Source organism: Nicotiana sylvestris, chromosome 10 (genome assembly GCF_000393655.2).
Source record: "Nicotiana sylvestris chromosome 10, ASM39365v2, whole genome shotgun sequence".
In the NCBI taxonomy this organism is placed as follows: domain Eukaryota; kingdom Viridiplantae; phylum Streptophyta; class Magnoliopsida; order Solanales; family Solanaceae; genus Nicotiana; species Nicotiana sylvestris.
The window spans coordinates 157,305,807-157,327,326 of NC_091066.1; the positions used below are offsets into that span (position 1 = coordinate 157,305,807).

The 21,520-nt window shown below is 35.7% G+C and overlaps 3 protein-coding genes across 8 annotated transcripts; 2 read left to right on the forward strand and 1 right to left on the reverse strand.

Moving 5' to 3' along the window:
* Nucleotides 1–139: 139 nt before the first annotated feature.
* LOC104213678 (F-box/FBD/LRR-repeat protein At1g13570-like) lies at nt 140–8,019 on the forward strand. The gene is made up of 5 exons (XM_070159833.1): nt 140–967; nt 1,104–1,262; nt 7,066–7,120; nt 7,562–7,659; nt 7,984–8,019. Exons 1-5 carry the CDS (start codon nt 140–142, stop codon nt 8,017–8,019), a joined length of 1,176 nt encoding a protein of 391 aa, XP_070015934.1.
* LOC104213680 (F-box/FBD/LRR-repeat protein At1g13570-like) lies at nt 6,799–10,008 on the forward strand. Of its 2 annotated transcripts, XM_009763213.2 has the most exons (5): nt 6,799–6,896; nt 7,066–7,151; nt 8,307–9,154; nt 9,248–9,412; nt 9,513–10,008. In XM_009763213.2, exons 3-5 carry the CDS (start codon nt 8,330–8,332, stop codon nt 9,822–9,824), a joined length of 1,302 nt encoding a protein of 433 aa, XP_009761515.1. In that variant the 5' UTR covers nt 6,799–6,896; nt 7,066–7,151; nt 8,307–8,329; the 3' UTR covers nt 9,825–10,008. The 2 variants fall into 2 exon arrangements, with proteins under 2 accessions (XP_009761515.1, XP_009761514.1); XM_009763212.2 differs by lacking the exon at nt 7,066–7,151.
* Nucleotides 10,009–13,712: 3,704 nt separating this feature from the next.
* Nucleotides 13,713–21,427, reverse strand: LOC104213682 (uncharacterized). 5 transcript variants are annotated; one of them, XM_009763216.2, is made up of 12 exons: nt 20,961–21,427; nt 19,438–19,601; nt 18,635–18,857; nt 18,413–18,557; nt 18,119–18,325; nt 17,543–17,677; nt 17,203–17,331; nt 16,297–16,712; nt 15,552–15,768; nt 14,676–14,869; nt 14,184–14,510; nt 13,713–14,101 (listed from the first exon to the last, which is right to left on the reverse strand). In XM_009763216.2, exons 1-11 carry the CDS (start codon nt 21,335–21,337, stop codon nt 14,321–14,323), a joined length of 2,397 nt encoding a protein of 798 aa, XP_009761518.1. In that variant the 5' UTR covers nt 21,338–21,427; the 3' UTR covers nt 13,713–14,101; nt 14,184–14,320. The 5 variants fall into 5 exon arrangements, with proteins under 5 accessions (XP_009761518.1, XP_009761516.1, XP_009761522.1 ...); XM_009763214.2 differs by having other exon boundaries at nt 13,713–14,107; XM_009763220.2 differs by having other exon boundaries at nt 13,713–14,107; nt 21,032–21,109.
* Nucleotides 21,428–21,520: the final 93 nt, after the last annotated feature.

Below are 21,520 nucleotides of genomic sequence, written 5' to 3' on the forward strand. Positions count from 1 at the left end.
TCCACTGCCGGAATATGGAGTTATTGCCGGTCAACTGTTGCGTAGCTACTGTTCATCGCAGCTAGAGAGAGAAAAACTTAATATGTGAATCGACTATATTTGAATGCATTGGTTGACTTGATTTTCCAATCTCAGGAAAATGTCATCGAAAGGTGTCAAAAGAAAACGATCAGGTGCTGATGAAGATATAATTAGCAACTTGCCACGAAATTTGATAGCTTGCATCCTAGGGAAAATGCCTATACGTGAAGCTGTAAGAACCAGCGTTTTTTCTAAAAAGTGGAGATATTACTACTTAAACATTCCACAGTTAGTATTTGATGACCAGTTTTGCAAAGAACTTGATGACTTCTCTGTGAATAAAGGAGCCAATATTTATGCGCTCAAGTTCTATCAATTTGATGAAATTATCACCAAATCTCTTATGCTTCATCCTGGCGGATTAGAGAGATTTAAAGTATGCATTCCTTTTAATCCTTCAACTGTGGTTCCTTATGTGAACAAATGGATACTATGTTTATCTTTCAGAAAAATCAAGGAATTAACCTTAATTTACAAGAAGGTTTATACGGATCATCATCATAAGTTGCCTCCTTCGTTCTTCTCTTGTCTGCACTTGACATCGTTGAAGCTTATTAATTTTGTTCGTTCGCCGCCACTAGAGTTTAAAGGCTTCCCTAATCTCCGCCATTTAATACTTTCTGGGGTCGACTTTACAAACAACTGTTTTGAGAGTTTTATTTCCAGCTGCCCCATACTTAAAAGGCTATTCTTGGGTGGTTGCTCTGGCATTCATCATTTTATTATCAGTGGTTCTAAACTTCAGAGGTTGTTCACCAAGGCTGATGATAATTTCAAATCAATCTCCTTAGAGAAGGCTCCTAACTTGTCTGAAGTTTATGTATCTCTGGGGGGAGTTGTAAAAGGTCCAGAAGAAAATGGTGTCTTTGATTTGGTATCGTTTATGGTAGCTTGCCTGAAGTCAAAGTACTTAGTGTTGATAGCAAATTTCTGCAGGTTAGTGCTAACCGAAATTTCTGTTTCAAGTATTCTTGTTTTGTTTAATCTTATTAAAATGATGTATTCTCATATCCTTCTTTCAGCTCCTAGCTGAAACTCCAGTTCCCCCTATGCTATCGACATCGCCACTCTCCCTAAAGATTATTAAACTCAAAGGTGTAAACTTTATGGACTTTGGCCAGATATCTTTGGCTGCCAGCTTGATTAGAAGGGCTACGAATTTGCAAGAACTTCATATTGAGGTAATTAACTTAAACCCTCCTAATTTATGATACTTTGTTTTGGAAACGAATAAGCACTTAGTAAACGTACATCTGCTTTATTTTCGTGTAGGCTTCTACAGTCAAGCTAAACCAGGAACAAGTCTCATGTTATCTAGAACTCCTGGACTGCATAACCTTTCCCCTTAGCAAGCTTCATCTGGTCAAGTTAACGAATATCTCAGCTTTCGATCCTGAGTTTGGGTTTATCCGGTTCCTTCTCCTTAGCTCGCCATCACTCGTGACAATGAGCATCCTGGAGCACCCCCAACTTGAAGCAGAAAAAGCATTAAATATAGTTAGGAAGCTGCTCCAGTTGCGGCCACCATCAGCAGCGTCTATAGATTTCTCGAGGGGCAGTAAAAATTTAAAAAAATGAGCGTTTCATAGTGTTAGTTTCAGGGAACTGGTCAGGTCATTAGACCACTTGCTGCATAGTTGACATTTCTGATTTGACTTCTTCCTCCTCGATCTCCTTCACTTTTGTTGTTTACTAGTAGTATATTTATTTTGTAGTTTAACTACGTACAAGTGTTTGGTACGATTTAACTGTGAGCGAAATGATTTGCTCAGGCTCAAATTTCTCAACCGTTCAAGGGTATTATTTGACAAAAAATGTAAATCTTCGATTTAACTAATTAAATTTAGGTAAACGAGGGTCAATCTTTGTTAACAATAATATCCTAAAGAGAAACGCCCAGTGGTATAGCAAATGATACGCAGATATGCTCCAACAGATATGACGGCGAATAATAGTCAATATTCAAGAATAAATAGAAGTAAAGTGGCATTGAATATTGATGAACAGTAATGAATATTCTCTCTGACAACCGAGAATGATGAATAAATTTTTGAGTGCCCGAGATATTATCAGATCTAGTGGAAAAGTCTTGGCAAGAATCTTAGGAAAAGGGATGTTTTTGTGTGCTTAGGTTTGAAACCCGATCTTTCTCTTTTTCAAGTCAAAAGTGTCTTTTACAAAAATGAATATCTCATGTGCCTTAGCACATCTCCAACTTCCCCTGTTTCTTCATAATGGGGACAATTTTTGCCATAATCTCCCCCATTTTGCCCCCAAAATGGAGATGAATAGTGTTACTCCAAATATGGATGGACACTATTCATTTCCTCCATTACTATTCATGCTTATTTTATTATTATTATTATTATTATTTAAATTTTTTAATTTATCTCTTTATGTATACCTAATTATGTTTATGTAATATCTTTATAATATTAATTTTACATCTTAACTTTGGCATATAATTTTGATAAATTAATTTTCGTGCATTTATTATTTTTATGTAAAATTATAAGTTAATTATATTATAAGTTATAATTGTACAAAAAATATATAATCATCTCAAAAAATGAATGACGCAAATATAAAATATTAGATGTTGCTAAAAGATAATAATGTAATATTGAAAAGAGAGAAGAATATAAAATGGAATATTTTTTTTTGGAGTAAATGAAGTAATGTTTGGAGTAACTTTACTCCATTTTGGAGTTTACTGTATTTTGGAGGAGAAAATGGAGGCAAGGGTTGGAGATGACTTTATCATAGTGTCTCTTTCTTTTTATAGGCAACATGTTCCTAGAACCTAATAGTACAAGTGCAAAGAATATTCACTAGAATATTCTCCTTCAGGTCCTATCTTAAAGCTAACCGTTATAACTCTGTCAGAGACCCACGACCTCGACATCGGCTATTGACGACTGCTCGATTTCGATCTTTTTTTACTCTTCGGCCCACGACCTTCATTGTTGATTAGATCACTTCAACTCATGGCGACCTAGAAATGCTTTACCGATACCATTTTAACTTATATTCTAGAGCTAAGATTTCGACCCATATAGGTATGACTTCGAACAAATGGTGCTTCTATCCAGCATAATGGCTTTACTAGCTTGCTTCGACTTAATGATTACTGCAAAGATATATTGTAAAATACAATTATAACATGTGGAAAATAATTTACAATTTGAATTACTCTCTGCACTTCTTGTGTAGATTTTGGAATCGGTCCCAGCGGCGATTATTAGTGTGCTCGGATAGGACAGCTTGTGAAAACTTGAGGTACATCTCAGTGCCCGCAGCTTCTGGAGTCCCTTCCCTTTTTATTTGGCTGTGTACTTTTTTTCCAGACAACTTTATGTTATTTCAGGCCCTTGTTTGTACTATTCTAGTAGCTCGTGCACTTGTGATACCGGGTACAGGAATGTATCAGACGTTTGACTGTTTTAGCTTCCACATTATACTTTGGATTATTACAGTAGTTTCAGTTCTTTCTCATTAAGTAATTTTAAACTGTTAAAAATGGATAAAATATCCTAACGTTGGCTTGCCTAGCAAGTAAAATGTTAGGCACTATCATGGTCCCGACGGTGAGAATTTCGAATCATGACAGCATTTAACTTCACCTCGTGCTGCAACTTGTAACTCACATATATTTCTGATTAGAATTCTTACTCCTCTCCTTCATTTTCTGTTGTTTCATATTTTATTTTATTTTATTTTGGCAATTCCACAAAATGTCATTGGAAGTTTGGAACCCTATAGTTTTTTTTCCATATATTTGGTGTATTCCTTTGATGCCACTTAACATTACCATTAGTTGGACGTTGTTGCTCCCAAACGCACACGCAAGTATACGTGGTCGACAAGTAATATATGATTGTAAGTCCAGATATCGTACCCACAGGGACTTGTGATTAAATATCAACTAAATTAAACCAAACCATTAATTTATTCAAGCGAATCCTAACATATGAATATTTAACTAAAGATAATCTAGAGTAGTAAATTAAGAGATTAAAGAAAATAAGTTGGCGAATTATAGAGAAACGAATTTAATGTGAGTGAATATTCTAGAGCTATGGGTTAGCTAACAATCCCGTTGAGTTTTTCACTAAAATCGTCTAATTAATTTATCTGGTTTATTGGTTGACATGGTTAATATTGCTCGTAGCCTTCTCCCGAAGTACAACTCGCCTATTCAAGCTAATCTAACGCCTATATTCCTATGGAATTAGAATTAACAAGAACGCATTAAAAATTCCCGTATAATAACCAAGCAAGGTGATTAGGTATATTCCTATCCTAACCGTAAATCCGCCCTCTCTGACAGTTAAGATCTTGCTCTACTCAATCTTATATGCAATCTAGAATTTCCTCTCCCGAATTCAATTCTAGATTCGTAGATAGTATTCAATTGGTGATCAAGTAATCAAACAATTAAGCGCAAGATTGAATAAATAAACCAATATGATAAAATAATAAGAACAATCTAAGCTTCAAACTACAACGTTCATGTAGTACCCAAAACTCTAGAACTAATAAACTATGAGATTAAAGAAAGAGAAGAGAAGAAAAACTAGTTAGAAGTCTCCTCCAAGCGCGGTGAGTGTTCATCCACGTCTAAAGTGTGTCCCTAGGTCTAAGATGTGTCAAAAGTCTTCAAAATAGCGGTTTTATATGTATTTATACCAAGTAGGGTCGGGCCCAGACGAAACACCCTTTCCTGCGCGAAATAGGACTCCGGCTTTGTAAAATTTGTACAGGCGTGCCGCACCCTGCGGCGCGCTAATGGAGATTATCAGCAGCCTTGCATTTTTCTTGTCACACCAGTTTTTACATTGCTGCGTCGCGGTAGTGAGAATTTGCGAAAATGCAAAACATGAAGTTGTAGACCTTTCGAATAGCTTTCCAACGATATATTGTGGAGCCCAAACGGAGTTCTGAGAAAAAAGTTATGTGCATTTTACTAGACAATGTATCGTATGCCTGCTCGATTCTTCGTTTCATTCTTAACTATCATCCGTTGATCCCCGAACACGATCCCGACTTAATTCCTTAGGCTTTTACTCAGACTTCAAAGCTCCAAATCACTTGAATTCATTCCATAACGCCTACATAGATCAGAATTACTCCTACAAGGCATAAAACACATATTCAGTGCAAAACACTAGCGATTAAAGCTCAAACTCTATTAAACTGCAGTAAATTAGAGCGTCGATTAAAATACGCAATTATAGCCTATCATCAGACGCAATAACGTACCAGACCCTAATTTATATCTTTCATTTTGATCTTTTGGCTTTGGAGTTGATTGTATTTGAATCATTTAGTAGTTACAGATTCTTGATTTTGAGGCGCCCCGAATTCAAGAAAAACTCTGTTAGTTTGAGTACCCGTATAGTCACACTTTGTTAATCATCAAAACTCCAATACTCAACAAGCTCAAATGTGTACGTACACTATTATATATAGACAACTCCTATAAGTGTCACACCTTTTCATTTTGATATCTAATACATATTCAAGATGTATCTCAGTGTTTCAAATCACGGTCCACGGAAATAGGAAGGCATGGAAAATGAATAAACAACCAAATACCATTGAAAATATAGTATTAATTAGAGTAAGTATTAATTTCTGTAGAACTTATATCCTAACAGCGAATGAAGAGTAATGTAAGTGTTAAAATTAGTACTCCTTCCATAAAAATTTAAAAAAAAAGGTAGCTCTTTCCTTCCAATTTAAGTCCACAATTAAGAGTATGAATATTCTTTGGATATGAAATTATGAACGGGTCCCGAAGTACCTTTTATTGGTAATCTAATAACGTAAAACTATTGGTAAGTGTAAAATAACAAGTTAGAAGTAGCTTACATTTAAAGAAAAAAAGAGTCAATTAATTTGAGATGGTGCATGTGTAACAATTTTCTTTTAAAGTCATTAACAATAGGAATAGAGACAATTATTACACGGGTAAAAATCACTTTTAGCCCATATCCGAAATTATTTATATTCGATAGCCGTGAAAGTATATAAAATTTGTAAATTTTTTATTTATTACATACAGAAATGTATATATACAAAAAATATATTTTTCGACTATTATTTTTTGAACGGCTATATGATGTCATTTTCCCTTATTGCATGCATTTCATACTCCATGTTTGCGGGGAAAAAATCAACACATAGTTAAAGGTGGAGAAAGTCATTTTCCAACGCCGGAAATTTGACTTTTCGATAAATTATACTCCCTTCGTTCACTTTTACTTGTCGACTATACTAAAAATATATTTTCACTTTTACTTGTACATTATATTAAATCAAAAGAAAGATAATTTTTTTTCCTTAATTGCTTATTTTCAAAATTATTTCTCAAGACTTTTTGAAATGCTATCATTATTAGGGGTTATATGGTAAAATATATGCTACAATTATTATTTCTTAAGGGACATAAAAAGTCCAAAGTCAACAAGTAAAAGTGAACGGAGAGAGCACTTTTAAGAAATTAACATATTTTAATGATACAAAATATTATTTTGTAAATTTACTAATATCAGGGTAAAGTTTAGTGATTTTAATGATAGGAAAAGTAGTATTGTGCCTTTACTGTAACAAACGAAAAGTTTAGTGACTTCCAGGTGTGAAATTAATCCAATAATTTGCATATATTAAATAAGGTAAAATGCTAATCATCATTCTTTGTTGGTTGGTTGGGGGTGGGGGCTAAAACGTTTCTTTTGTTATTTTGGAGTGAAGAAGCAAGTATAGTTCCCAAAAGCATAAGCTCCCACAGAGAAAAGCTATTTCCATCATTGGTAAGCTTAATATTTGCTTCTCGTCATCGTTTTCTTCTTCTTTTTTCTTTTAATCATGTCATTCTCTTCTGTAAGATGTTAGTTTTAGAAACAAAGATTCTGTCTTCTTTTTGATGATAGTATTGGAAACTAAGGCTCTAGTAGTAACTGCAATTTGTGTTTATTGCAGCAATATAGAGACATGGTTTTTCATTTTCCGTTGTATTTACAAATTGCAAATGAAGGTTAGGGTTATGCAAATTTTGGGGGAAAAAGGTATTAAGCTTATTTAGGCTACTAGCTTGATGTCAAATCTACTTAAATAGCTAATTTTTTGAGTTTTAATTAACCAATTATTGGACCTTTTTTTGATGTCTCTTCATTGTGTAGCTTTTTGATGTCATATGAAATGTGGTTCTCGGTTCTATTCTCCCTCATATTTGTACTCTTGTTTATTTTGTACAGGTTCTTATTGACGATTATTGTTATATAGAGACATGATTTTTTATTTTCCGTTGTATTTACAAATTGCCACTAAAGGTTAGAGTTATGCAAATTTGGGGGGGGGGGGAAGGTATTAAGCATATTTAGGCTACTCGCTTGATGTCAAATCTACTTAAATAGCTAATTTTCTAAGTTTAAATAATCAATTATTGGACCTTTTTTGATGTCTCCTCATTGTGTAGCTTTCGCTGCTAGTTTGATAAGCTTAATTGAAGCAGTAGGAAATGTGGTTCTCGGTTCTATTTTTCCTCATCTTTGTCCTCTTGTTTATTTTGTACAGGTTCTTATTGACTATTATTGTTATATAGAGACATGATTTTTCATTTTCTGTTGTATTTACAAATTGCCACTGAAGGTTAGGGTTATGCATATTTTGGGGGAAGAAGGTATTAAGCTTATTTATGTTACTAGTTTGATGTCAAGTCTAGCCTAAGCTTAAATAGCTAATTTTCTAAGTTTAAATTAACCAATTATTGGACTTCTTTTTATGTCCCCTTATTATGTAGCTTTCGATTTCAGTTTGATAACCTTAATAGAAGCAATAGGAAATGTGCTTCTAGGTTCTATTCTTCCTCATCTTTGTACTCTTGTTTATTTTGTACAGGTTCTTCTTGATGATTATTGTTATATAGAGACATGATTTCTCATTTTCCGTTGTATCTACTAATTGTCACTGAAGGTTAGGGTTATGCAGATTTTGGGGGAAAAGGGTATTAAGTTTATTTAGGCTACTAGTTTGATGTCAAGTCTAGCCTAAGCTTAAATAGCTAATTTTCTAAGTTTAAATTAACCAATTATTGGACTTTTTTTGATGTCGCCTTGTTGTGTAGCTTTCGATGTCAGTTTGTAAGCTTAACAGAAGCAATAGGAAATGTGGTTCTCGGTTCTATTCTTCCTCATCTTTGTGCTCTTGTTTATTTTGTGCAGGTTCTTATTGACGTATATATTATATGATGTATCCTACGGGCAAAAGGCAGTATCGCTATCGAACTTTACCTCCTGATATACTTAGCAACCTTCCTCGCAAAGTAATTGATGAAATTCTTATGTGTTTGCCTTTGAGAGATGCTGTGAGGACTAGCATCTTGTCAAAGAGATGGAGATATAAATGGCGTAGACTTCCACAATTGACGCTTGAGCACACACTTTGGAAAAAAGAAGAGAATATAACAGACCTTACAAGTAACTTTTCAGAGATTGTCAGCCACATTTTAGTCTATCATGCAGGACCAGTTAAAAAATTTAGCCTCTGCATTCCTTATTTGGACCGATGTTCTAATATTGACAGCTTGATAAATTTCCTTAGTAGAAATGGCATTCAACATCTTGTTCTTAGACTTCCAATCAGGGGTAGCTCGTACGAGTTGCCGCCATTGTTTTTCACATGTTTCCAGTTGAGGCATCTGACTCTCCATAATTGCTCAATACATCATCCACCACACTTTAAAGGGTTTGATTGGTTAATCAGCCTAGAACTACGAGATGTTACAATATCTTCCATGTTGCTTGAACGTTTAATCTCTCGATCCCCGTTACTTGAGCAGTTAGTGCTGCATATCTCAGGTGCTTTAAGCAACGTCATCAAAATTAGTGCTCCCGTCCTGAGATCCTTTGACTACACAGGCAATATAAGATCTGTCTTTTTAAAAAATGTTCCTCTTCTGGCAAAATTTTCACTTTCGCATAGGGAATATCATGTGGCAGCAGGAAACTGTAATATCGTCAAGTTATTTGAGTCTTTTTCTGCTCTCGAGCATCTTCACTTGAATGACATGGTAAATGTTGCTTCATGCCTTCATTGTGATGCATTTTCAATCATGGAGCATCCTTTGGGCGTCGAGTCATTCTGATTTTTTGGCTCTTTCTAGTCCTTTGTTGCAGGAGCAGGTGAAATACCGACAAGGCTTCCGTTTAATCTTAATTGTGTCAAACATCTTTGTATATCTAGTATTTATCTGTCTGACTTGGGTGAGGTTTCATGTGCTCTTTGCTTGATAAGAAGCTTCCCATATTTACAGTATATGGAAATGAAGGTTCTCTTTTCTCTCTTTTTTATGTAGTGGATTTCTTATTTTCATGCTCCTTAAATCATCATTAAGCTCAGAGAGTTAAGTTTTGGTTCATCTTTCTTAGGTGGAGGCTAGTGATGACAATGATATACCGGCTCTGGAATCTCTTGATGTGGAAAGCTTCTCAGATGTGACATTTAATCACCTCAGGGAAGTTAAGCTAATACAAACTAACGGCACAATCCCTGAAATGCAGCTTATGAAGCTTCTGTTGGCCAAGTCTCCCAGGCTTGTGAGAATGCTAATCGAGCCATGTCTCGTTGAAGAATCTGCAACAGTCAAAATACTTGCTGAGCTGACAAAACTTAAGCGGGCATCACCTAAAGCAGAAGTTGTATATAAGTTGGATAAGCGTCCAAATCTCGGTCCTTTCTGATCTTCACAGGTCTTTTGTCAGACTGTTACCCTATTGAACAAATGTTTTGGAATTTGATATGAATTGGCAGAACCAAGTGTTGATGCACTAGTATAATGTTGTGTTTTGCCTGATTCTATAACATTGAGAGATGTCTAAACATCAGTTGGGGATATAAACAAATGTGGATATATGGTTTCTTCAACTTATTCATTACTGTGCTTTATGCTTTTACTTTACATGCCTGTGCTTGCAACGAGATTTGCAACTGTGCTTGTTTTTTTCGTTCTTCAAAGTTTGGTTGTCTGTTGCAGCGTGTTAATCTTCTTCTAGATCATATTCCTATGGAAAGTTTGAAGCCTTTCCTCAATTATGTTATGTCTGTAAGGTAAAGCCATGGAGTTCTGGTTGTAAGTAGCACTGGCATGCGACTTTTGTTGTGTCAATAAATATGTACTTTTCTTGAAGCCTCTTCAAAGTCATCTTATAGTAGTATTTTTCTTATATCAAATAAAATAAGTGTCACTAAATATGCTAGTTTTTTATGTGTCATTCTACAAAATGTCATCTATTTCATACAACTACATAGGTTAGTCCGAATTTTCTTGATAATTTGATATTGCAGGGTGCTACTCTTTCTCCTATCGTAGTTAGAAATCAATTGCAATTTAAGGGTGGTGTGACTCGAGTGATATAGCTATATTGAGTTATCTCATACCAAGAATAGCTTTTCTTCGCTTTAGAGTGAGATGAAGAGGAAGAAACAGTTGCTCAAAACTCTGGCCTTGTGGCACGGGAAACTGATATTTCTCCTAGACATTTACCCAAGTTATCAAACAAGTTAATTATAAAAGTTCATATACTATGTGTTACAAGTCAAAATTTAAAAGCTTTTCTCAATTATAGTCAGTAACCACAAGAATATTCAAAACATGCACCTAACCTTTTTCCTTTAGTATAATGAGATTCCCAGGTTAACATTTGGAAATTCACAGTATTTAGTTCACCAACACAATAGACATTTCAATCCAGGATAAGCAATTTTGGAATACAAACAACGATGAAGAGTTGGACCAAGCTCAAAAGAGGCTGAAGATATTAATACAACTATAGCATGGTGCGATACCAAGTCAAATCAACTCAAGTTTGCGTCACTTCTGCCTCCAAAATCAGTTGAGTTTACATCCCATCTGTTTTTATCGCATCCTAATGTTAGCAATGATTTCTTCTGATATTTTTCCTTTCCTTTTCCTCTTTCTTTTTACCTTTCTTTTGGTGTCATTCCTTATGTCTCTAGTTAAAAACTAATTCAACATGTTCCGAGTCTCTGAGGTTAACAATTTAATTTATATATAGAGAAGCACATGTTGCAACATTCTGCTATAAATTTCTTGTTTTAGACCATGTATCTTGCTTGCTAAGCTAATAATTTTAGGTATATAATCTAATGTATATAAATATCAAATCAAAATTGGTTGAAAGTAAAATCTAATAACAATGCACAATCCGTGAATTGGTAGACAACAACAACAACACAGTAAAATTCCATAGTTAAAGGGTCTGGGGAGGGTAGTGTGTACCCAGACCTTACCCCTATTCCGATGGAATAGAGAGGCTGTTTCCGATAGACCCTCGGCTCAAGAAAACGAAAAAGACGAAAAAGATAATATATCAATACAATCAACCAAAACTATAGAAATAATAACAGCATTATAAGAACCAGAAAATATTTGATATGCAATAATAATAACCAGTAAATAAGGCCCGGTGCACCGGAACGAAGTAGAAAAATATTCAACTACCTCCTAACCAACCTAGCAATGTTTAGTTCAAAACTAGAAAATTCAAACTAAACCTCAATAAATGTTAATGGAATAATGTTCTCAACAAAACTGCTAACATAACTTAACCTAAAATGATTGGGGAACACCAAGGAAACTGGGGCATTAATAAAGTTAAGGCTCCCTGTTGCTAAAACATCTACAAACCTTGTGTTGCCAATCCTTTCCGCTTCAAACAAGGCAACCTTCTCCAATTTGGGATTAAAGTTAAAATCCATAGAAACCTTATTTACCTCATCGTATACCGAATAGCCTTTATTCCAAAACAAAACCAGCTTTCCCCACAATGCAGTTTGGATTTTACTCACCTCATTGAAATGATAAATCCTTTCTTTTGGGGGTGAAAGAATTCCAAACTTCTCCTCTCTGAAATTGAAGTAGTTGATAGGATAGAAATTAGTCCAATAAAGAAACCCATTGAGAAAAATACATTCCTTAGAAAAATATGAGTCAGAAGACTTTTCAGGAATTATTTGTTGGTTCCTAGAGTTAGAATCTTGATCGTTTGTCGTTTTTCGTAGGGAAAAATAACATGAAGTACTTTGTAATTTTCTGTGACCGGATCAAATCCCAGAAACAAAACAGGAATGCCGGGATATTGCATGTGACTTTCCTGATTCAAAGAGAATTGTTTTATCTCCCCTGTGGTTACATTGTATAAGTAAACTTGAGTAGTTTGATAGCTATAAACACAAACAAGGCCATTGCAATGATTTGAGCAGGTAGTGATCTTAGATCTTGAGTCAGAATAATAATGATGAGGTGCGAGTTGTAAAGAAATTCCCTCTAGTTGTGACTGTAGTTGGAAGGTACGTCTTTTCAGATCAAAGAGCAGGTGGGTGGCTGAGGGACGGGATTGAGAACGAGTATTATGCAACTTGGCAAAGTTGGGATGTCGTATCAAAGTTTCCCAAGCTTTAGAAACGCACTTGAATCGCATTAGAGACTTGGCAGGAAGCCATGACAATATATCAAATACTATGTCATCTACAAATTGAAGTGCAAACCCATGCTTCTCATCGTTGGAATGGGGGGGTTTTCGGTAGTAATAATGAACACAAAAACAACAACAACAGTAGGGTCTGGGGAGGTTACTATTTACGCAGACCTTACTCTCCCCTACTCCCCTACCTTATGAAGAGTCTGTTTCCGAAAGACCCTCAGCTCAAGAACAAAATAAACCTAGTACAATTATTCCTTTGTTTGTTGTTTATGCCTAAAATAAATAAAGAGTAATATACCATTGTTTCCCCGGTATTTGGGTTGGTTTAGGTGGTCCTTTTCTAATTCTACTAGTATTTGGTTAACTTTATTGAAAACAAATTATAAGTGCTAATAGGATTTTAGCCAGGTTTCACTTTGGATTCTTACTAGGTTTTTAGCCGCAAATTTTCAACATTTGAGTTCGATTCCTATTTTTTTCTTAAAGAAATTATTAGTATGATTCTATAGTGGAGGAGAGAAAGGATTTTCACCCAAATAAAATACTGCCATTGGCTTTTTCAGTCAACTAAAAGATGTATTATCTGTTATTACTTCGGTTCTGCAATTTGTTCTTTTCTTTTTGTCATATTAACTTTCATTCATTTTTTTAATGCATAAAAAAGGAACTTGACAATGTAAACTAGGGAAAAGAAGAGGAATTTTTTTTAATTCCAAAAGAACTAATTCTCACAATTTTTTGTTATGTAATTTCTACTTTCGCATATATAAAAAGGGGACAACCCGGTGCACGAAGCATCCCGTATTTATACAGGGTCCGGGAAAGGTCCGCACTCCAAAGGGGTGTGATGTAGGCAACCTACCCTAGTGAATGATTCCACGGCTTGAACCGATGACCTAGGCCACACGAAGACAATTTTACCGTTGCTCCAATGCTCCCTAACATATTTTCACATAATACAAGTGTTCAAAGGGCAAAATGGCAGTTTGATTACTGTTTGGACTAATAAGTGTTGTGTTAGTGAAAATAGCATTTATATATGTCAAGTGAAAACATGTCTTATAGTAGAAACCTAAATATTCAACAGAAATTCAGTCCACTTTCAGTTTTATAACAAAAGGGTGATTCAGGATTTGAAATTTATGGGTTTCTACAATAACCTCAAATTAATATACAACAATAATTGGGTTCACAGAATATTTGTAGATATTAGTGGATTTCTTAATACATATTATGAGTCTAGGCAAAAGCTACTGGATTCATGTGAACTCATACCTATACGGTAGATCTGCCCCTGCCCTGATGTATTATTGAACTTACAGGTCCAAAGACTTGCATGGTTATGACTTATGACTTGCAACATAAGGTACTTCTTCAGAGTCAATTTCAACATTGACTTGTAACCACGGTGTGCGTTAAGACTTTGAACAGCAAATCTAGATCCCTCTTAAACTCGACAATGGCAGCAGTCAATCTCTGGCGTCTCCAGCTCTTTTTCTCCGAGTCACGCCATTCTGCAACTAGCATAAAGAAAGGCACATTAATCGATTTGGCTAAAAGGAGTTTGCTTAATTCATATTTATTTCTTGCTCATACCAGCAGGAGTTTCCGAGTGCATTTGGTTTATTTAGAGCTTCAGCTGGCCAACATTTTCCAGCTAGCCCCTCTGTCATTAGGAGAACAGCACTAGACCAACCCGCCATCATCAAAATCCAGAAGCTGCACATTTTGGTTCAAGATTTCCCAAGGACTTTCATCAGAAAAGCGTATTCATAAGCTGCTTCCTCGCATTGGCCAAAACGACCACCTTCACCAAAATGTCCTCCACTCATGTTTGTCTGAAGTATGACCGCAGAGGAACACCTAGTGCATGTTTTATCTCGTATCTTGGCAACCCACTTTGCAGCTTCCCAAACGCCAACTCTGCATAAATACATAATATGACCAAAGTCAGAGTCTTGGTTAGCTGAAAATGCTTTAGCACTTCAGCCACACCATCTAACAGACGCAAGTAAAACGTACATATAATGTACATGCTAATTTGGATAAGAGAGTTATCCTTATTGGCGTACATGAGAACAAAATTACCTGGAGTCATTCAATGAAGCTTTCACAAGCATTGGCGGACAACAAACTCCTTCAGGAATATTGTCATAAGGAGAATACTTCAAAATATAGTCAAAGTGGGCCCGTAGTTGAGGATTGCCGAATTCTTCGTAGTCTAAAACAGTGAGAGGCAAGGTGGGATCCAACAAGCTACTGCACACATCAAGAAAAGGAACCTGTAACAAACATTACATACATGAGCATCTACATTACATCAGCATCAAACAAAAAATAAGACACTTCCTACCATCCCACTGTATCATAGTTGAGTTTCCAAGAAGCAACCCTGAGGTATTATATCAATTTGCAGACTCACAAAAACATCCAAATTAGATTTGAGAACATATAGGTACAGTTCATTATTGTAACTTTCTTGTGAAGAGAAAGTAAACTAAGTTGAGAAATGCGACGTGACAGATGGGAATGATCAACGTAGGGGGATTTGACAGCGATACATGTTCCTTATCCTAAGGGGATTTGACAGCAGTACATATTCGTTGTCCTGCTCATGGATAGTTATCGTAGAAAAAAAGTATCACAATTTACATTCATTTGGCCATGTCAATACCAAAGTCTCTTTAACGTAACTGTTGACCCTCAGAATCAGCAGCATTTCAGGTTTAAAGAGAGTTCTCTAAAGAACTAAACATTCTTAGCTCGAGAGTAACTTAAAAGAGAAGCAGCCTGCATCTAGCATATATGATTCCAAACCATGGTAATTAGACCTCTTGTTTCCTTTCCCGCTAAAGATGATATATATACAGAGACCAAATCAAACCATAATATGCATTATGAATCCAATTCACCAAATCTATAGAGATATGAAAGAAACCAAAGGATTCCCAAATTGGTGCTTACCTTCAGAATTGCAGCTCGAAAGAGTTCAGGGTGCATGTTAATTGCTGCCGCAACAAGAAGACTTCCAGCACTTACACCAATAGCTCCCAGCTGATGTTTGTGGACATAACCCTCACTGACAAGGTATTCTCCGCATGATATGAAATCATTTATAGAGTTCAACTTGCTCATTCCACTCCCAGATTTGTGCCACGAAGGATCTGGACCACCACCACCCCTGCAAAAGTAAAATGTATCACCTAAGTATTCTGTTACAAGAAATCACAAGCGACAATAATGCTTTCAGGAGTCTACGCAGTAATTTGGTAACTTATATTAATGCACTATTACATGCATTTGGAAAGAGAGAAACTGACAGCAACTAATGGAACTCAGCGAGAGAGTGACCAAGCTGGAGTGTAAGAACTTCTGTTTTTTTCTTCTCATCACTAGAGTTCGTGGATGGATAAGTAACAGTTCAAGGCAAACAAAATCACAAAAGTTTTATCACTTCTATTGCATTGAGCAAATCAGTGAAAAGCTATTGGACACTGCATAAGTTACCAAAATAACACAACCACTACAAATGCATCAAAATCGATAGTTTCCTTTGGATTCCTTTTCTTTTCTTGTTGTCCTCTTTCTTCTTCTTTCCTTTGCTTTGCTTTGCTTTGGGAGGACGGACAGTAAGGAGTTCCGAGAGACAGGTTAGCAGCTTGGAGGAAAGATTTATCAAAATCCAACTAATAATAAAAGAAAGTTGTACCTTACATCAGCAAATGCAATCAGCCAACCACGATCAAGTAAGCTCAGGCGGTCCCCACACCAGCTTTTGTCTAAAACTTCACCATATGCTCCATATCCATGTAGAATCCCAGGAGACTGATCCTTCTTATGTGCTTTACGAGAGAACAGAATAGTTATAGGAATCCTTGCACCATCATGCGATATCACTTCCTTTTCTTCACAGGAATAAATCTCAGCAAAGTCACTCCATCTCTGTACTTCATTAATCTGAATGTATCTTTCCTTCTTTAAAGGGATGCCGAGAAGCTCATTTCTGCTTCTCTCTTCATTGTTTGAGTGGCACTTAGTATCGTGGGAGACATCAATTACTTCTTCTTGATGAATGACAGAGAACATTCTTCTTGACATATCATAGTCAACAATAACATCAGGCATCTGTATTCCAAAAGAGAAACATAAGAAGCATATTATATTGGTCCTTGGCCTACAGGTAGACACATGTTACAGTAGAAATAGAAGTCAAATCCAATTATCTCTATGAAGCATATAAGAAGCAAATCGTTGTTATAGACTTCAACTGAGAGAGTTTTAATAATGAGAACTGGGATTCTAGGAACTTTGTACTCGGTTAGAACCCAAATCTGTTTATTTCTAATGGAAATTTCATAATTTTCATGATGCTTACTGACTCCTTTAATCCGACTAGTTCGGGATTGAGGCTTAAGTGTTTTTTTTTCTCAAAGAAAAACAACAAATTAGTATAAGAATAATTTCAGTATAGGGAAACAGGCTGAATTTTCATACTATGCAGAGATCTAAGCTAAAATTGTAAAGCAACAATAAGACAACCAAAAGGATGCAGATCATTTGAAGAATTGACAGTATTACCACTGGGAAAGGGGGAAAAAAGGTTGTCAGGCATTACCACTGGGGAAGAAACAACAGCGCGATATACAGATCGTGTGAAATCATGATTTGATCCTGGAGTTATTGCACACATATCAGAGGGAAGAGGAAAGAACCATGGGTTAAGTTCATCAATCTTCATTTGTTCCTGCGCAACAGGAAGATAGTAAGAAACATTGGTATTGGTCAACTTTACACAGATAATGATAATTGAGAGATGATTATGCTTCCTCCTGCGACGTAGCAAGGAAAAGAAACTAAGGAATAGGAGATAAGTTTAATACAAAATCAGAAACTGATTTACTAATTTAGCCTTCCACACTCAACAATCACGACTATTTTAAGTTTTAAGATTATACCTCACAATTGATGATCGTTCGCATATCAACAGAACATATCGATGAGGAACCCTCTTTGTTGAGAAAAAGCACCAAATGTTCATTAAACATGTCCATATCTTGGATGAAAATGTCTCCACTGGGTACTATAATATTCTGCAGACAAAGCTTGCAGATGATAAAAAAACCAAAAACTGAAAATAAATGTTTTTGAATCACAAGTATGTGTTTATGCAATTCCAATTTTGCACTTGCCCAGGTAGAGGAGTTAGGTGATCAAGCTGACAGCAAATACTATGTGAAATATTTATTAGGCAGCAAAATAACCAACATATCATAATTATGCTGGCAGATATGAGATAACGAGCATGTAACCTCATATCAAAACCAAAACGACTAGCTAGAGTGAGGTACAAAGCAAATGTACAAATCCTTAATTAGCTTAAAAGCCATATGAAAGAAAAGTCAAAAAGAAATATTCAATAAATAGAATGCTTTTGGAGAACAATTTGAGAGCTTTATATTCATGTGTGTATAAATGTTTTATCATCAGCAGCAACCCCTTAAGGAATCAATATTTGAAGGAAGACAATATACCTGCAAACATATTGACTGCAAGTTCTCAACAGGGCATCTAGCCAAATAATACTCTCCACTAGAAGGTGATTCCTCACCAACATTATGAGAATTTGTGAGAACATAGAAAAATCCATGATGATGTTCAAGAAAATATTGTACACCAGACACACGCTTACAAAATCTTTGAATTCCAGTCTGCAGATTGGCTGCATTGATGACATAAACCTGCAATAAGACAATGAAGAGAATCAAAAAATAATTCTTCACCAATACAAAGAAGTATCTATGCTGAGATAGAGGTATAATTCTTGCCTCAGATGAAGTTCTTGAATTAGAATTCACAGTAATAAACTTTCCATCCTTTGTACTTGCTATGTCCACACAGAAACTGGAATCATTTTCTACAAACAATGGGACATCATGCACAGAATCTGATCCCAGTTTTACGCAATGTACCCTAGACACATAATGTTAGACTAATAACGCATTCGGATATCCAATTTAAATAGTAATCAAACTAGTATAGAGAATTGCCTGTAAGGACGTTGGTTCTGGTCGGATAATGTATAGAAGAAAGTACAAGAATCTTGAGCCCATTCCAGGCTAACAACCCCTTCAACTTCTAGGGTTGGCAGAACACGGTCATTCCGAAGTTCTTTAATCTGAAGCACAAACTGCTCACTACCAGTAACATCAACTGTGTAAGCAAGATAATTGTGGTCTGGAGACACTCGACATGTACCCACATGAACATATCCTATGAAAACAAGAACAAATCAAAACATAACGGAAACACTTTCATTAAATCTTACAAAACCTAAAACAATGACCTATGACCTGAACGCATATCGTGAAACCTATAAGAATATTCTCCTTCATTTCTGTTGGTATTTTAACCCTTTATTATCCTGTAAACCTCAACATGATGATATGGATATACTATTAGAGTGGATTCATTCCTCAAACTAACACATGCATGCCCGTCAATAATTTATATTGACCTTCAATCATGCTCAAGAAACGGGAAACAACTCTGAGCCTGCTTTAATGACATACCAAAAGCGATAGGAAATGAAGATTTAGAGCCATCTCATACAATCCTCGAAGAAAAGTTTTTTCTTTTACCTAAATTGTTTGATTAGGAGCTTTAACACCTTGGAATCATAAAATATCTTCCAATTTCACAAAAGAAAAAAACGAAAAAATGCCCGATGGGAAGAAAATGACATGAATGCACTAAAACACATTAGGAGGGGAAATCGATTATAACAAGTGCTTGAAAAAGAAAAAGAAGAGCAAAAAAGGCTTGTTAAAGGAATAATACGAGAATCATATACCATATCTTTCCGCAATTTCATTCCAGTCTAGCAGTACTTGTTCCTTCTTAGAAACTCCAATCACATAATTGGATACGCTCTTCATCCAACCTTTGCTCTCAGCAGCCAATTTCCTACATAATACGGGAAATTCCTTCCCTTCTGGAATGTACTGGTAGTATAACCTGTTAACAACTCAAAACATACCAATAATCAACCAACAAAGAAAGACATTTTGTAGCAAGTAGATTTTCAAAACAGAATTAGAACCAGTTGACATACCAAAGCATATGCTAAACCAAATGTAGCCTGTAGCGTTGAGATCATACGACAAAAAAACCTTATGAATTCTTCAGAATATTCAGTACAGTAGTACAAAGACATTTTTTAACAACCCCTTAGTATACACAACAGTTGCACAAAATAAAGGGCAGCCTGGTGCATAAAGCATCGTGCATTCAAGGAGGGTCCACAGAAAGGCGGCGGCACCCCAAAAAGTGTAATGTAAGCAGCCTACCTTGATGCAAGTATCAATGGCTGATTCAACTCGAATCCGTGACCCATAGGTCACATAGACAGAGATTAGGCTTGAACAGGTACATGAACTCTTTATCATATTAGGCTCTTTCTACTACATAACCCAGCAATCAAGCAATCACAGACCTAATAGACTGTATATTGTGGAATTGACGTTACATGGACCTAAATGTAGATGTGCAATTCTTTTGCAGATTCACATAGAAAAATAATACTCACTTCATCTCGTTTTGGTCAACTTGGTTTATTTTCTAGTTTCTACCAAAATGATGACTCATTTCTTCCATTTATTGTCTTAATTTGACCCTTGTGAAAAAGTTGACATTTTGAATTCCTTCGTACTTATTGAAGGAGCAAATGAAGGATATTATATTTTAAAGCAAACATAACAACAAGAACTACTACTATTACGATGCCTCAACCCAAGCTAGTTGTGGTCGGCTGTGTAAATCCTCAATATCATAAATGCACTATTTGGGTCCATGATATTTCAGTACTCCACACTTGAGGATCGTCTACCACTAGGAGTTCTCTAATATACTCAAGTGATTATATCTGTAACATGCTAACAGTCTTCCAATAAGCACTAGTCTTCTAGTTAGTATCACCAATACAGATTTCTGTATTATGAGGATTCATTGTGAAATGACAAGTTTAACGTTGGACGTCAACCCACCTGAACCCTCCTCATTTTATCCAAGCGTGAAACAGGAAATGTGAGCAGGCTCAGAAAGGCCAAGTTTTCGAAGTAACCAAAAGTGGAAACATTTTCTGATAGAAGTGAAAATGAAATGTTCAAACTTTTCCTCTCAAATTTTATTAATATCTAACTCTAATTTGCTTTATTTTCACACAAATTATCTGCTTTTTTTCTATAACATTCCAAACTATTATTTAAACTTGTTCCAACAATTTAAAACAAAAATCAGTTCCAACATTTTTTTCCACATTATTTTATCAAATCATGCATATGAACAAAGTGAAAAGCTAAGTTTTTATAGACAAACCAAGGACCCCATAATTCAGGTGGGGTAGAAATCTTGGAAGGCATTCTACTAATCATCTCAGGAAACAAAACCTTTTGCATTTCCTCAGTATCCTTCATGAAATTCTCAGCATATGAATTTTCTTGCTGAAGGTAGTTGATAAAATCAGGGTCGTTTGTTTTGTTCATCCAACGGTAGGGATCATTCCACGTAACCCCATGTGCAGAAACTGTAAAAGGCACTTTCTTTGCCACTGGTGGAGTAGTAGAAGTACTAGTTTGGTGATGGTTTTTGTTGCATAGTGTGGAGAAAAGGGAAGATTTTTTAGCAATGGAGAATAAGGTTAGTGAAAAGGGCACTTTGGTCTTTTTGATTGAGATGAAGACTGAGTAAGCCATGTTAATGGCGAAGGTGGCGGTGGTTCCGGCGAATTGAAATCACCGGCGGCGAGACTGGTGTGAAGTTTTATAGAGTTAATGTCAAGTTGGTCCTTGTAGTTTTTGTAGTGTTTCAATTTGTTCCTTTTGAAATTGTTATTTCAAAAGATGTGTTCTTTTTTGTTTTTTTAATTTAACCCCAAG